This window comes from Xyrauchen texanus, chromosome 24 (genome assembly GCF_025860055.1).
Source record: "Xyrauchen texanus isolate HMW12.3.18 chromosome 24, RBS_HiC_50CHRs, whole genome shotgun sequence".
Classification (NCBI taxonomy): domain Eukaryota; kingdom Metazoa; phylum Chordata; class Actinopteri; order Cypriniformes; family Catostomidae; genus Xyrauchen; species Xyrauchen texanus.
The window spans coordinates 35,456,027-35,473,797 of record NC_068299.1 but is presented as its reverse complement, the minus strand read 5'-3'; the positions used below and the strand labels follow the sequence as shown (position 1 = coordinate 35,473,797).

At 36.5% G+C, this 17,771-nt stretch overlaps 1 protein-coding gene across 1 annotated transcript in view; it reads right to left on the bottom strand.

The window, feature by feature from the left end:
• Positions 1-248: 248 nt before the first annotated feature.
• Positions 249-17,771, bottom strand: part of LOC127617478 (calcium uniporter protein, mitochondrial) — a 101,670-nt gene continuing 84,147 nt past the window's right edge. Inside the window, exons 4-9 of the mRNA XM_052089455.1 lie at positions 16,668-16,838; positions 10,817-10,921; positions 10,543-10,703; positions 9,933-10,136; positions 7,252-7,368; positions 249-5,663 (exon numbers count right to left, since the gene is read on the bottom strand). Coding sequence (XP_051945415.1) covers positions 5,583-5,663; positions 7,252-7,368; positions 9,933-10,136; positions 10,543-10,703; positions 10,817-10,921; positions 16,668-16,838 — 839 coding nt within the window. The 3' untranslated portion in view covers positions 249-5,582. The remainder of the gene's footprint in view (positions 5,664-7,251; positions 7,369-9,932; positions 10,137-10,542; positions 10,704-10,816; positions 10,922-16,667; positions 16,839-17,771) is intronic.

The following is a 17,771-nucleotide window of genomic DNA, read 5'->3' as shown; positions in this document are numbered from 1 at the left end:
ATAAACAAACTTAGTGGGCCGGTCATTTTGACCAGGAACACAACATGTGTTAGAATTTAAAACTATTTAACACTTATATTGTGTTTTGTACAGAGTAATTTGGCCTGTCCATACGGCTCACTTGAATAGTCCTTTGTTGTGACAAATTAAATGATAAAAGTTCAAATGTTCCATGTTTCCATTAGTAACAGCTCATAAAAACAGCATTTCCATCAACAAAGTAAAATGACGACCGGTTCCAAAACGGGATAATTATTTATTGATAATTGAATTACATTTCTCTTTTATACACATTTCATAAATGATACAGGAGTTTACACTTTACTTTTTAAAGTCTTCTAGCATTACAGCATCCGATGCCAATGAAAAACAATGAACAAAGTACATGGATAAAGCAAAAATGTTTTCATTCAGCGTCACTCATTTCCTTTTTTCTCCAAAATATAATTTTCATTTTAAGTGCACATGAAGGAAGTTTAAAATAATACACATATCTAAAATGTAATCAGTGTGGGAGACAGACTCAAGGAAGAAAAAGGGGCGGAGCAAGGGCCGTCAGAGGCGGAGAAATAATGTGCTCAGATCTTCGGTACTCTTAGTTCAGGGTTCAGAATAAAAGGCAGCACCGCAGCTCTTCTGATAGACACGAGCGATCGAGCAGCAGTATTAAGACTGCCAGACCACAGACAGACTGAAACAGGACATAAATTGAGTTTAGATCCTTTCCCATTCAGTGCCACCGCAGTACATCAGGGCGCTCACTACAGGGCCATTGAGGGTTGGGGACTAGAAGGAAAAATCCTCTATTGATAAACGAGTCTGTTACTCTGCAATCAGCATTCATAATAATCTTAACATTTTTAAAATTCATTTTGATATAATTACCCCATGTAAACATACATTCATGCAACACCCGCTTTAGAATAAGTTCCATATATTTGATAGATTATTATAAAAACCCTGAAACAAAAAGAAAACCCTACAAAATAAATGAAAAGAAGTTAAACGTATCATTGGATAATGATCAGGTTCAAGACCTTTAGATGTAGGTCAAGGGATGTCTGGGCATTTTTGAAGAGGAGATGGGCGTGTTTTTTGCACGTGCACTAACGTTTTCAGATGGGATGAATTTAGGATTATTGATAACATATGTGAGGCAGACAAATAGACTTTTGCTCATATTGATTATAGTGCTGTGGACGAAGATTATGCATGAATATGTACTCATAATTTGTCAACAAATGACAAGATACTTGAACAACACAGTTAAAAAGCTGTCCCACTGTTGTTGCAGATGACTGTACTTTTGACAAGTATGGTTAGGGTTGGTTTGACAAGAACGCTGTTACAGGAACTTGCAAAATCGTGATCACCATCTCTGTCCATGTATCAAATACATGTGAACCACAGACAAAATTTAAGCTCATAGTAGAATGTGTCATCCAACAAATGCGGTTCAAACACAAAGTCGTATAAGAGAGAGAAGTATCTCCATTTCAAACCGAAAGTTAAAGAGTAAATCAGTCGTTCACTCTTGGTAATGCCCACTGACCCCGTACTTTCCTCAACAACAACCGGCGCTCTCCAACACAACACTTCCACTCACAAACATTCAGCCACACACGCAAACTGCACATAAAAAAGCCACAGTATTAAGGTTTATGATGAATGGATTGTGCTTTCCCTCCCAGTAAAGTTATTTCTAAAGGTATAATTTGACTAAATTATGGTCATCGTTTACTCACCTTCATGTTGCTCCAAACCTGTATTATTTTCTTTCTGTGAAACACTAAGGCAGAATGTTACACTGGTCTTTTTTCAATAACGGCCCAAAAAAAAAATATATATATAATAATAATAATTACTAAGTCTTTTTGTCTTATTTTCAGGTAAAAAGAAATATCGAAGAAAACATTACTTGAGTAGCAAAATTAATATAAAATATTAAGTCCTGTTTGCAGAGAAATCTGACAATATTCAGTAACGTATATGCTTACAACAAGAAAAAACTAAATTATTTGCGATTCTTTTTTATATCGTTATGGCAAATCGTTTTTTCATGTAATAAGCTAAATTTTAATAATAATTACTAAATTTTGTTATATTTCTTTCAAAACAAGACAACTTATGTAGTTTTTCTTCTCAAGTAAATGTATCTTGTTTTAACAATTCTTAGATATTTTTACTGGAAAACATGAAAAATCAAGATATTTTTTTTTCTCGCATTGATGAAAGTGGATGGTGATTTAAACGGTCACGCTCAAAAAAAGCAAAAAAGGCAAAAAAGCACCATAAACGTATCATCGTATCACGTGCACTATATTCCGAGTCTTCTGGATCCATACGAGTGCTTTGTGTGAGCAACAGACTTAAATTTAAGCAGTTATTCACCAATCATCTTCCCCTCTGCTGTAGCTCTCAAATCTCATTTAATACAAATGTATTTATAAATGTTTTGTGCGCATAATCAAAACTGCCGTGTCTTAATCAGTCACATGCAACACAAAAATCAATGGCGTCAAACACAAGCACGAATGAGATTTGAGCGCACTGGAAAAGATACAGTGACTTCCATTTAAATCTGCTGCTCACACAAAGCTCTCTTATGACTTCAGGAGACTTGGAATATAGAGTATGACTAGTATGGACAATTTTTGTCATTGTATGGGAAAGAGCAGCATTTGTTTGTGTTAAAATGGCATACAGGTTTGAAAAGACATGAGGGTGAATAAATAATGACAAAGTTTGCATTTTTGGGTCATCTGTTCCTTCAGAGCTGTAGGCTGGAGTCTCACTCTGTAATATTTACAACTGAAGTTGTGAGACAAAACTGATGAAAGAAATGATTAAGATCAGCCAAACCATGGCTAAGGCCTGTCTGCTAAAGATACCACATATAGACAAAGGATGCAACAATCTCTCTTTATAGCATGCCACAAAGTGTGCAAAACACACACTAAGTCTAGGATCTAGTATATTACACGTTCTCTGCATGTATGGTAAGACTCTTGGCATATCGAGGCAGATATATGTAGCTAAAAACGCCACATGAGTTACGAGAACTTGTTATGTCCAAAATGTTACAAAGAAAAATAGATCACATTTTACACCGTGACCTGGCTGAAAGGAATAGTTTACCATTTTGTCTTTGTTTACTCCCACACTTCATTCCAAATCTGTACGATTTTCTCTTTTCTAAAGAACATCCCGGCTGCTTCTTTCCATTTAATAAAGGCAACTGGAGACTGGGTCTGTCAAGGTCCAAAATGGCAAAGCAAAAAAATAAAAAAAAGCTACTGTGTGACTTCATAAGACTTGGAATATAGAGTATGACTAGTATGGACTACTTTTATGATACTTAAATGGAGCTTTATTGTCATTTTGGAGCTTGGCAGCCTCAGTCTCCACAAAAAGAGACCAGAATATTCTTCAAAAACACATCTGTTGTGTTTGACAGAAGAGATAAAATCATAAGGGTTTGCATCAACATGGCAGCAAGAAAAGTTGAAGAATTTCAATTTTTGAGTAAATTATCCCTTTTAGATGGTTCGATGGGTCAGTTCCTTGGATTTTATTTGATTAACGTGTGTGTTTAGAAGAAAATCAGAGCCCAAACAAGCACACTGCAGCGGATGCTGTGAGGCACTGTGTGAAAATGTCATTTCATGTTGTTTGAAAGAAATATTAGCTGAGAGATAGAAGAAACCTTTGAAAAGAACCAATGAAAATAGCTCAAAACAAATCTTTGCACATTTGAAAGCATCCATGTGGATTCCTCATCACAATGTAAATGGCGGGAAACTGTTGTACCCAAGCATCATACCAATAAAGTATTAAAAATCATTAACAAATGCACAGAGTGGTAGGGGTTGACAATCTGAGCTTCGTTTTTTTTTATGGGAATAGAGCCGTTCAGTCAAGATCTCAATTTGTTAAAAGTCATCCCAGAAAGGTAATTCACCTCAGGAATCCCTCTGGAATTTACATTAATGTTCCCTGTGTTAAGGCTTTATAAAGGGGTTCATTAATAACTAATAAGTCATTTACAAATGCATTATAAATCATTGATATGCAGTTATAACAAAATGCTTAAAGAGGGTGATTTTCATGTAATACCTGCCAAATAGTAAGACAATTTTTCACACTTGTTATAAATGCTTATTAACACTTATTCAACAACAACAACCAATTAAAATGTAACTTAATGTAAAGTGGACATATATAAAGTATGCAGAGGACTTTAGTTAAATTGGGACAGCACTCGGGCTAGCACCATTCTTTAGATATCAACGTGCCAGGGAAAGTAACAACACAAGTGAGTCAAGATATCACAGGAATGAATGTAAACAAAGAAAAATGGCAGGATTCCTCCTTTAAATCTCACTAAAATAGTCGATTTTTGCTGCATCGTATCATAAATCATGAATAAGGGCATTTTATGCTTTTGATTAATTTCAGTATGAATAAGTGCATTTATTAAGCATTTATAATATGCAAATTAAAATGCCCACTATTTGGCAAGTGTTGGAAGACCTTTTTATTCATGTTGTTATAACTGCATATAAATGATTTATATGTAATTTATTAATCATTAATAACCCCTGTTATAAACCCTTAACAAAAGAAATGATATTGTAAAGTGTTACCATTAATAACATGATGGGTTTGTAGGACTTCAAACATGACAGCTCTATTTAAAAAAAGGACAGGTCATTTGGAGATATGTAATGCCCAGTGGCATGGTAAAAATAAACAAAATGTCCTCTAACAATGAGAAGAAAAAGTTTCTACTCTAAATTCTCTTTTTTCCCATTATAATAATAAACATAATATGGCTTTTAAAATAAAAAGTGCCAACATTTCTTTTTCTTTTTGGAATAATAGAACACACAGTGATATTTTAGCTGTTAGATTTGTCTTCAGCTTTCAACAGGTCCATACAGGAAGCAAGAAAGGAATTCTTGAGGGCGGAGCTTAGGCTGTTAGGAACAGGTACAGGTGCAGATGCAGCGTTGCAGCCACATGAGAACTGGTTCGATGGTAAACACATCTTTTCTAAGATGGAAAACAGCAACACCCAAACATCTCTTCTGCAATGTGTCAGAGTTAGGAAAATCAGTACTCCAATGTGGAAAAACTGTTAACCCAAGGGCAGATGGTTTTTATCCCTCAGAATCTGTCTTTATGCACAGATCCATGCAATGTACTGTTTGAATCCCAATGTCCCAACTTCCTGTCTGAAAGCAGGGACTTCCTGTAAATAGCTGCGTTTTTCCTCTGTGGTCCAGTAGTTATCAAAGCGCTTTGATAGGCAACAACTCATAGCCATCCGTTTAGGGGTGTAGTTGTTTCCTTTTGTTTAACTGTATTCCCTTTTCCCCTGCATCGATGAGCCAAATTTGCTGGAAATCAATGAAAACAATACAAATAATGCTAAAAAAAACAACAACTCAGAAACTTGCTGTGGATATGGTCAGGAGGTGGAAATGGTTTTTCAGGAGGCTGAAAAATATGAAAAGAAAGAGAGGCATGAAATTAAGAATGAAATAAGGGCGCGTTGAGGAAGGGTCTTAATGTTGTCATCAGTCCTTGCTGGCATCGATTTGCTGGATGGGGAGGTTCAACTGGAGCGGGTCTCGAAGACGCTTTAGATCCACCTCCGTCTGAGATAGAGAAGAAAAATAAGAACCAACCAACCTGGTTAAAGGAATAGTGGACCAAGAAAATTCAAATTCAGTCATTATTCATGTCATTATTCCACATCATGCTGTTCCAAACCCACATGACTTTCTTCCGTGAAACACGGTGGATATTTTGAAAAACATTTAAACTACTTTTCTCTATACAAAGAGAACATAAAGTGACTGGGGCGGCCAACCTCTAAATTTGGTCCATATGAATTGTGCACTTTATTTCAAGTCTCCTGAAGTCATCGGATAGCTTTGTGTGAAGAAAATACTGAAATTTATGTCATTATTCACAGATAATATTCTCCACTGTAGATCTCATTAATGCTTCCACAAATTCAAACTTGTGTTTGGTTGTCAGTCACACTGACAATGGTGTCATTAGTTGTGTTCCCATCCAAGTTTAAAGGGATCCTTCCCCCCAAAATGAAAATTCTCTCATCATTTACTCATGCAATCCCAGATGTGCGTGACTTGTGCGGAACACAAATGAAGATTTATAAAATAATATTTAAGCTCTGTAGGTTCATACAATGCAAGTGAATGGTAGCCAGAACTTTGAAGCTCCAAAAAGCACATAAAGGCAGCAGGAAAGTAATCCATATCGCTCCAGTGGTTAAATCCATGTCTTCTGAAGCAATATGATAGGTGTGGGTGAAAAAACAGATCAATATTCAAGTAATTTTTTCCTTTAAATTCTCCTCCCTGCCCAGTAGGTGGCAATATGCACAAAGAATGTGTATCGCCAAAAAACAAAAGATGATGATTTATATTAAAAAAATAATAATAATTAAATATTGATCTCTCTAACCAACACCTATCATATAACTTTAAAAGACATGTATTTAACCACTGGAGTATGGATTACTTTTATGCTGCCTTGTTTTATGTGCTTTTTTGAATCTTTAAAGTTCTGGTCACCATTCACTTGCATTGTAAGGACCTACAGAGCTGAAATATTCTTCTAAAAATCTTTGTGTTCTGCAGAAGAAAGAAAGTCATACACATCTGGGATGGCATGAGGGTGAGTAAGTGATGAGAGAACTTTTATTTTTCAGTAAACTGTCCCTTTAATTTACAGTATTTTTATGCAATATCCCAAAATTTGCATTAAAAAAATGTGGGTGGAAAATCATCTAATGACATCAAATTTTCTCAAATTAATCTTAAAATGATTAAAACATATTTTTATTATTATTATTATTATTATTATTGAAAAACAGTTCTTGAAACTTCTTGAAGCAGTTTGAACTGTATGTTCTTCACACAAAGCTATCGTATGGGTTCAGAAGACATGGACTATGGTGACAAGTCCTACAGACTATTTATATTTTGATGAATTTTTAGTCCTTTATGGAGCTTGACAGCTTCTTATCACTGCATACTTACATTGTATGGAAAAAAGCAGCATGAACATGCCTCAAAACATCTCTTTCTGTGATCCATGGAACAAAGGCAGTGATATGATTTGGAATGACAGGGTGAATAAATGACAATTTTCATTTCGGGGTGAACTATTCCTTCGAGAGAATGGGAGACAATGTTAGTTTGTGTGCTAGCTTACCTCAGCAATCGCATCTTTCAGTTTGTTGTACTTCTCAATGTCAAAGCGTGTTCTCTTCGCCCCCTTATGAAAGAACAGCAGGTACTGTCTGTCCCTGGCATCTGGGTAAATATATTCCTGCATGAGAGAACAACAGCAGAAAGGTCAGATAGATATTGCCCTCCTAGAACACCCATGTATTCATAAGAGGTGTGGGGAAAGAAAAAAAAAATCTAGATTTGTAAGTATTGTTATACTTAACCTCACACATCTGTATCGATATTCTAACACAAATCATTTATATTTTTATTTGCATATTTCCATTCATATCTTTGGGGATAAAAGAGCACCACAAGTGTGTGAAATAGAGAACATACTGCAGCATTAAAATCAACAAATCAAATTATTTCTGTTCGGTCAAAATACATACTCAGAACAAGCTATATATAGCTACTGTAAAACTTATTTAATTTGTCATTTTTATTTGTAGCTAGACTGCAAGGTTGATGAATAAACATGCTGGGAGAAAATAACGCTATTCCATGACATATTTTTTTTACTGATGTTACTACTTCATAGAGCCATTGTAGCTTAGAGCATAAAGCAGGAAGTTCAGAATCGCATGACCTTTGGACATTTAATCATGTGCAGGATATGATTTATAGATATCAACAATTCAGTTTTTTCACTATTTAAAATGCTAATTATTGATATCAGGAATCAATGGAATTATTACCAGTTAATATGTTATTGTTTATATCAGTAATCACGTGTACACTAGTAAATACTTTAAATCTTAACATTAAAAATGGCCATTTCACAGATAATGATGTCATTTTTTATGTGGCTTTTGAATGGCAATCCTTCATAAAAAATATTATTTCTTATAGGCTGTTTGTATACATTCTGAAAGGGGTGTGGAAACTTATAAAATTAAAAGGGGGTATGTAAACTTCTGCACTTAGCCCTATAGGCTATATAGTTTGTGAAAATATATATTTTATTTTAGATTTCTTTTTTTCACGATTTAATCACATTTAATACAAATTGAATTCCATGTAGCCTATCCATATGATGTCATGTTGCATGTGTAATTATGACATTACATCTGAACATATAACTGCTTGTACTAGGTAAAACGTGCAGTGTAGCGGTCTAAATGTGACATTGTCTGATTTACCTCCGTGCTCGTGGGGAAATGAACATTACAGAAAAATACTCGCTTACATATTCACGTGCTGCTCGAAGAAATGGATCGGCATCTTTCAGCTCGTTGTTGAAAACACATTTTTTATTGGTGCATTTCTACTTGTGCTGACTGACAAGATGACAAAGAGTGCGCGCCAAGCGTATGATGTCATTGCCGTGGTATCCAGATACATTTCAGCAGATTTGCAGAAAGACAAGACTGCGAGTATCGTCAAATCAATGTGCAACGCTTCGAAATTGCTTCTCTTCTCAGCAAACGATACCAAAGACAATAGCGAGAAGGAAAATTAGTACATCAAATGTAAGTACAAAAAAAATCAGTGAGCCTAATAGCTGAAACCAGAACATAATTACAATGTTTAGAGAATTGTCAGGACACCGGGACACACCTCTACCAAACGGGACGTCCGGTCACCCTACTTATACGCAACGGGAAAACAACCCACAACGAGAAAACAATCCCTCATACAACATTAAATGCCATGACCTTATGAATTTAAGACTGGTTGCTCCGATTTAAGAACTTTTTAAGGCCTTATTTTGCAGAAGGAACCATTAAGACTTTAAGACCCACGGAAACCCTGTCAAATACAATTACTGTCATTCATTTCTTATCAGATATGTACTTCCTAGTAAAAACAATATTTTTTGATATCGATAAATACATTGTAACGAGTGCAAAAGTCTATTTCTGACACATACAACTAGTGAAAATGCTCATTTTGACATCTTTATATTTCAACATGTTTCAATTGGTATAGCAGAAGTCTGGAAATATATATATGAAGATATCTTTAAAAGCTTTCTTACTCATTAATACATTCTAGATATCTGAAATGAACTTTTCCATTAGTGAAAACCAAATTCCAGATATCAAAAATGAGCATTTTTATAGTTGTAATTCAATTCAATCAGCAATGGACATTTGAACTAGTAACAATACACTTAAAGGTGCACCCAGTCATTTTTTTTAATATGCCATCCTGGACTTACAGTGACACCTAGTGGTGTGGATGCAGCATCATTCTAAATCAACAGTTTGTATTTACTGACGCAATTGTAAAAATGTTATATTCACAGTCGGCCAGGATTAATTTAATCCAAGAGTGAAAGTCTCCAATAACAAGACGGTTACTGAGATTAAGAACGTAGTATTCAACTGGTCATGTGATTCTAAAATGGCAGCCCCCATGAGGACACCCCTGCCCCATGTAGAATAAAAGAGCTTTTGTAAGGTTACTGATATGACCTGAAGGTTAAGATGAGTCCTCATCTCTTGTGTGCTGTCATGATTTTATACATATGTTTCAAAATTACAATTCATTTTTGCAATACACAAAACAAGGAATCACAATATTATCACATATATCAATATAATATTACATCATCAGGTCGCTGCTAATTCCCACCCCCAGTATTCAAAGGGACCTTATGAAATGTCATTTAGCATCTTGCCGCTGTACATGTGAGGATACAAAGCTTGAACTGCTCACCTGACGTGTCAGCACAAAGTAAGCATACATGGCCATGGCTGTGCCATAGGTGATGAAATACGTGACAGGCTCCATAATATCCCATGAGTACTCCCACCAGGTCAGCCGAGCCAGAATGCCAAACTGCGTGGCCATGTAAGCCATCCCACCCCACAGCACCCAAGTAGTCCTGCGTTCGGCTCTCTTACACAGCTCTTCTTTCACCTGACAAAGAGAGATTTCAAATTTCGTTACAAACATCTCCGTAAACACGATTTCAACAGAACACGCCAGTATATTTGTAGAACAAATTTACGGAACATTTGTTTGCATCCTACGCCAGTCTATTAAAGATGGTGTTTTCATTTAGAAATGTTTGATTTAATACTTCAATACCAGGAGGACACAACAAGCCCAAAGGCAAATCTCATGTGGAATTAACAAAACTGTATGGAATTACAAAATTTGCATTCTATTAATCATTCACTTCCTAAAAACTGAAATCCTGTTAAACATTTTTCACACTCTCACTAGTTTAATCAATGTGTCTACTAACACTGTGCAACAGTGTTTATACATAGACCGCAGAAGATGAGCCACTGAATATACTGTGTATAGATAAATAATGCACCTTCTCCAGAGGGCGGAGCTGAGAGTTGAGGTCCTCCAGTTGTCCAATCAGCTCTCTCTCTTTGCCGAGCTGATGCTCATCTATACGCAGTGTGGTGTAGAGCTGCTGCACTAAGAGCTTCACATCATTCAGTCGCTCTGCTTCCTCATGTGGCAGCAGATCTGCAACAGATGCCAACAGAATATTAAAACTGATTGTGTGTTCCCAGAGTGCACCATTGTGCCTCTGTAACGTCTTGCACATAATGACCCACACTGCATCAGGGCACACTTACCTCTCCTGGGCGGCTGCACCAGATATGTTGTATCGTTAATGACTAGCTTAAAGTTGTCCAAAAGTAAAATATCCACCCCCGTAGAGGACGCTATCCTTGCTTCATCTATAGAGACGGAAAGAGAGAGAGAAGGAATAAGATATTCAATTGAATTCAGTTTTACTCGTAAAGGGATTTGTACAACACATTTTGTTCCAAAGCAGCTGTACAGAAACTAGGAAAAAAGAAAAATAGTGCTTTACTAATCCCTCAGCGTGCAAGCCAAAGGCAATTGTGGAAACACTTCCAAAAATGTTAAATAGTTGAGGGAGAAACCTTTGGAGAAACTAAGACTCAGCTGAGGTGCATTAACAGTTTTATTTTTTTCTTTCCATTTTTGGAATTTTAAGAACATTGATAGATGATTCAAAATGTTTCCCCTTCACTTGAACAAAACAGGTCTTTTAATAACAGAGCTCGACATTAATGCTTGTCTGGGACCAGTGGATTTTTGAAGGGCAAGTTAAAGATAATTTTACTTGCCCGACCGGACAAGTAGACCAATTAAAACCTCAATAACAGAAAAATAACTCAGGGCCTGAATTTTGGCAAGTATTGAGCACCATTGTATTTCACATTCATGCAGGGAATTCACCAGTTTGTTAGCGCGCGCAGTGGGGAAGTGTATATTACTGAAAAACTGCTTTTATTTTCAGCAAACTTAGGGCTTTTGGGGGGGTTATATAATTTCATATAATTTTCAAAAATTATATGAAAAATTATTATTTCGTTATTTTACTAACCCAACTAATGACTCGTCGGCGCTTTATCAGTAGGTTGCACGACACGTGAAGCATTTTTTTTTTAGCTTTCACTTCTGCACTATTTATTTTAATATATCTCTTTACATAAATACTATTTTCCACTTAAAAACTATAATTTCGTTATTTTACTCACTGATGAGCAAAAGGTCGAGGCAGAAATGACCATGTACCTGCAGGAAATGGCCATTGATGGGAAAGATTACGACAAAATGTTTCCGTTCATTGCAAGATTAGCACGGAAATATCTGTGCATATGTGCTACCAGTGCTCCATCAGAGCGGGTCTTCAGCACAGCGGGTAGTGTAGTTACTCCAATCCGCAGCTTATTAAAACCAGATAAAGTGAATATGTTGGTATTTCTGGCCAGAAACATCGAAATTTAAACATGGTCTATGGTGAAAGATATTAGAATTCTTTACGCATTTTTCGCCATCCATTGCGGAGCTATTCGATTTTGCATATTATTTTTAAAACGTTCATTTGTGTAGTTCATATGACCACTTTACAATATTTCAATAACATAATTTATTTTGTAGCCTGTGCTGAAGTTAATTGTGCTGCTAATTATAAGTGAAATGTTAATGCCGAGTTTCGGTCGGAGTGTTGTTCCGTTTTCTTGTTCTTTATTTGTTGTTCTTCTATGTTTTAATAAATGTGTGTTATTCATATTCACCTTGTTTCTTTCATTTGATTTGACATTATGGATTTATGGCCAAGGACATTTTTCTTTAAAAGTATTAACCAGACAAAAGTTATTTGACGTTCGCTGGTCTGGGTTTATCTTAAACTGCCGCTTCAGTGTATACAAGAGTTATGTGACAATGAGCAAGATTTTCTGAGACACTACAACTACTAATAATTAATTAATAAAGGCTATTTTCTTGTAGCCTACAACATAAAATATTTTAATCTAAATGTACAGTGTAGTAGACATGTAAAAAAGACAAGAAGCTAACAATGTCAAGATCAATATTTGTGTAGCCTGCCTGACACAGTATTTTCACAGACTAACACGTCACGTCTCTGGCATATACTACAGTATTTAAAATAGCATATATGCATTAGTTATATTCTCAATTTAATTTACAGAGCAATCCCTGCAAAGTTTTTAGGTTAACTATAGAAGAGACTAGGATTAGTGAGTCACACTAGCAAGACTCGCAAAAGGGGGCGTGGCATCACGATGGTGGCTCTACATCGTGATGTTGGTCAGCCATCACAATGGACGATGATATCGCCATCGGCACAACCCTACTGACCACATCTCCAGTCCTCATGCCTCCATGCAGCATGCCTAAGGCACGTTCACGCAAATGAGCAGGGACCCTCGACATCTTTCTTTTGGTGTTTTTCAGAGTCAGTAGAAAGGTCTCTTTAGTGTCATAAGTTTTTATAATGGTGATCTTAATTGCCTACCGTCTGTAAGCTGTTAGTGTCTTAACGACCGTTCCACAGGTGCATGTTCATTAATTGTTTATGGTTCATTGAACAAGCATGGAAAACCTTGTTTAAACCCTTTACAATAAAGATCTGTAAATTATTTGTTTTTTACAAAATTATCTTTAAAATACAGTGTCCTGAAGAAGGGATGTTTCTTTTTTGCTGAGTTTAGAAACTGGTGTAAACTTGTTAATTGGACATGTGAATAGTGTTATACCCTGTCTCTGTAAGCGAGCGATGCAATAAAACTATCGCTCCTGTTTATAACCAACATAACGGTCTTCATCGCAAATGCACAACTTTGGAACCACTGGTGTAGCCATGAGTGGGCCGGTATCACCCACTGGCCTTCAGGCCCATCTAATCGTTGTCTTATGCCCCTTTTCCACCAACAGCCAAAAGCTTGCTGGCCTCAAACCATGAACCGCTAATGTCAGAGGTAGTTGGACTGGATAATTTCAGCATCAAAGCTTTCAAAACAGCAGCAGCTCAAAAAACAAAACAAGATAAAGTCTCATTATAACAAAAGCACACCTGGCCGTCCAAATGATCTAAAAGAAAACGTGATTCCTCAGACCAGGCCACCTTCTTCCATTGCGCCATGGTCCAGTTCTGACGCTCATGTGCCCATTGTAGACACTTTCGGCGGTGGACAAGAGTCAGCACACTCTGACCGGTCTGCGGCTACGCAGCCCCATACGCAGCAAGCTGTGATGCATTGTGTGTTCTGACACCTTTCTATCATGGCCAGCATTACATTTTTTAGCAATTTGTGCTACAGTAGCTCTTCTGTGGGATCGGACTAGACGGGTTAGCCTTCGCTCCCCACACGCGTCAATGAGCCTTGAGGGCCCGTGACCCTGTCGCCGGTTATCCTACCTCGGACCACTTTTGGTAGGTACCTACCAGTGCATACCAGGAACACCCCACAAGACCTGCTGTTTTGGAGATGCTCTAACCCAGTCCTCTTGCCATCACAATTTGGCCCTTGTCAATGTCGCTCAGATCCCATTTTTACACTTGCCCATTTTCCTCCTTCCAACACATTAAATACAAGAACTGACTGTTCACTTGCTCCCTAATATATTCCACCCCTTGACAGGTGCCACTGTAACCAAATAATAAATGTTATTTACTTCACCTGTCGGTTGTTTTAATGTTGTGGCTGATTGGTATATAAATAAACAGTATATACACAGTATAAATAGTATTTATACAAAAGTTGTTTTTTTTGCTTGAAATTTAATGTAAAAAGTGTTTATATTTTATGAATCACGTGGCTATTTTTGAATAATGAAAAGGTATCATTGATTTTTTTTCTCTTCTTATTGGGAATTTCCGCTTAAAACAAGAAAAGAAAATCGGCCAATGGGGTAAGAAAAGTAAACATCAAAATGCAATTGCTGAAATTATCTTATGAAATGTACTGTATTTTGTTTAAGGATGTTAAGACATTTGTTTCTGGAAAAGAAGACAAAATTACTGCTTAGGAAAGCGATTTTTCCCAGTGTAATGTGTAATGGAACAGAGGAAGTCTTTTGAACTGCGATCGTCTCACTTTAATGGCTCTATACAACAAGAGCCAATCTAAATGCTTATCACAAAGATTGCAGTATTAGTGTGCTCTTCACGAAATGAACCATTTTACAGTCTGAAGGTGAAACGGAGAAGTAAAGACAGCACATAACCCCTCTCACACATCTCACATCTAAAGAATAAACTCAAGTGCCTCTCACACACATCAATAATTGAGCTGGAGTACACAGAAACCATTCTTTTTCCTCAATCAGAATAAGATTCAACATCAATTAAATCCATCAGATTAAGCAACAGATTCATGTGTGATGAAGATTAAACTGCAAAGCAAATTGTTGATAACACTCTTTAATTTTGCACCTAAAGCGGCAAACAAAGAGTGCATTTACATGCACAATCTTACATCCACTTAATAAGCTGACAACGTATAAGGTCATTTAAAAGCCATAAACGTTGTTCTATTATCTCTGAAAGGTCAGAAAAGATGTAGGCAAAACCTTATTGACAAACTAAGAGTTTTGTTTGTTATCACAATTTCACCTAGATGTAAAAACCCTTTTCAGCATTCAGCAGTATGTTAACATTTCGACGTCAGGGATGGAGAAAAACTTTTGATTTGTATGTGAACCAGTAAAGGGATAGTTCACCCAAAAATAAAAATGTGCTCATCATTTATTCACCCTCATGCCATCCCAGATGTGTGTGACTTTCTTTCTTCAGCAGAACACAAATGAAGATTTTTAGAAGAATATCTCAGCTCTGTAGGTCCATACAAAGAGAGTAAATGGGTGCCAAAACTCTGAAGTTCCAAAAAAACACAAAGGCATTATAAAAGTAATCCATAAGACTCCAGTGGTTTAATCAATGTCTTCTGAAATGATTTGATAAGTGCGGGTAAGAAACAGATAAATATTTAAGTACTTTTTAACTATAAATTCTCCTCCCTGCTCAGTAGGTGGCGATACACATGGAGAATGTGAATTGCAGAAAACTTAAGAAGAATGTTGAAGTGAAATTGAAAGTGGAGATTTATAGTTAAAAAAAAACAACTTAAATATTGAACTGTTTCTTACCCACACCTATCATATCACTTCAGAAGACATGGATGTAATCAATGGAGTCGTATGGATTATTTTTATACCTGTATGTAGAGTTCTGGTCACCATTCACATGCATTGTACGGACCTTCAGGGTTGAGATATTTTTCTAAAAACCTTAATTTGTGTTCTGCAGAAGAAAATCAGTCATACACATCTGGGATGGCATAAAGGCGAATCTCCTTTGGGTGAACTATTCCTTTAAAGCGGTGCTAGCATACCTTTTAATAATTTCATTTTTCCCCTGAGTTACACTTCATGTATAAATATTAGCAGAAATAAAGTTATCTGCACAAAAACACAAGTCATTATTCAGTTATTAATGACCATTTTACACATTCGTTCGGACTTCAGAATATGACGGGCCATTTTGGGGCTTCTTTATCTTTAGAAATTATCTGAAAAGGACTTTAACACCAAATGCTAATTTATGAAGATTTTGAACTTGTCAAGTACTACTTCACATCCTTAAATGCCCTAGGTTATAATTAACCTCTCCATGAAGTCTGCTTCATATTGTGTTGATTTGCCACACAATCATAGTTCTTCAAGTTCATAATCTGTTATAATCTTGAAATTTGATCTGTGTATTGGAAATTGAGATCCTTCGGGAGTCAATTCAGTTATGCAGTTTTCCAACAGCCCAGAAAAGCCCAACGTTTAGTAAACTTCCCAGACACCAAACTTTTATTGTTAGTTTAACAACAACTGTATCTCTCCTCCATCTGCACTATTAGCTACAATATCGTAACAAGACAGGCCAAATAGGCAATGAATGTGTTGATGTTGGTGGTCAGACGTTTTTAGTTCTAAAACTAACAGTATGTAAGGTACACATAGTATATTGCCCTTTGATATGAGCCATATCGGGTTTTTACAGTGAGCTGGTTTATATAGTCTTCAACATCTCATTGTACTGTGACTAACACCATCATAGTTGATCTAAAATTGAGAGGAGTTGTGTTGGTACTCTACCTGTAGAGTAGATGGCAACTCTATCGATACCTCTGTCTTCTGCCTGCAGCTGTTGAAGAAAAACTCCCACTGTGTCACTCAAGGGTTTGAGGGTGAACTGGCAGCGGTCTCGTCGGGACGGCAGACGTACAGAGATCACCGGCAAACCATTCTGATACACCACTGTAACATCTGTGGAAACCATGCAAACAAAAGGCTGTTAAATGTGTAGTTATTAAATCAACGAGGCTTTTATGTATGCTGAGGTATTCAGCGCCGGTCTAAATGCTACTGTACGTTCCTAATGGATGGTGCACTGCAGTCAGACCAAATTGCCGATGAACTGTGCTTCCAAAAAGTAGGCAAGCAAAGATTCCTGAACTCCTCAAGGATGTTTAAGGGCAGAGTTTATTTTACCCCAACTCTGAAAAGGTTGGGACAGTACTGGAAATGCTAATAAAAACAAAAAGGAGTGATTCGTAAATTTGAATCTCCCTGTGCTATACTGAAAGCATTACAACAACACATTATTTGATGTTTTACCTTGTGAAATTAAATTTGTTAAAATGTAATTTTTTTTAATTTTTTTTTTACATACATTCATTTCAAATCAGATGATTGCAACAAACTAGAAAACTTTGGGACAGTCGAGTGTTTACCACTGTGTGAAACATCATTTATTCTAATAACACTTATTAAGCATTCAGGCAGTGTAGAAACAAGTTTGTTAAGTTTACCAAGCGCAGTTCCCCCCATTCATCCATTATGCAGATCTTCAGCTGCACAATTGTACAGGGTCTTCTTTGCCATATTGTGCAATTCATAATGTACCATACATTCTCAGTTTGTGACTGGTCAGGACTGCAGGCAGGCCAGTCTAGCAACTGCACTCCGGGCAGTCAGTCTTTGTCAGTCAGCATCATTCGCTGCTGCATCCACAGATGCAAGTTAAAGGAATAGTTCACCCAAAAATTTTAATTATCCAATCATTTATTCACCCTCATGCCATCCCAGATGTATGTGTCTTTCTTTCTTCAGCAGAACACAAACAAAGATTTTTAGAAGATTATCTCAGCTTCGTAGGTCCATACAATGCAAGTGAATGGGTGCCAAACATTTAAAGCT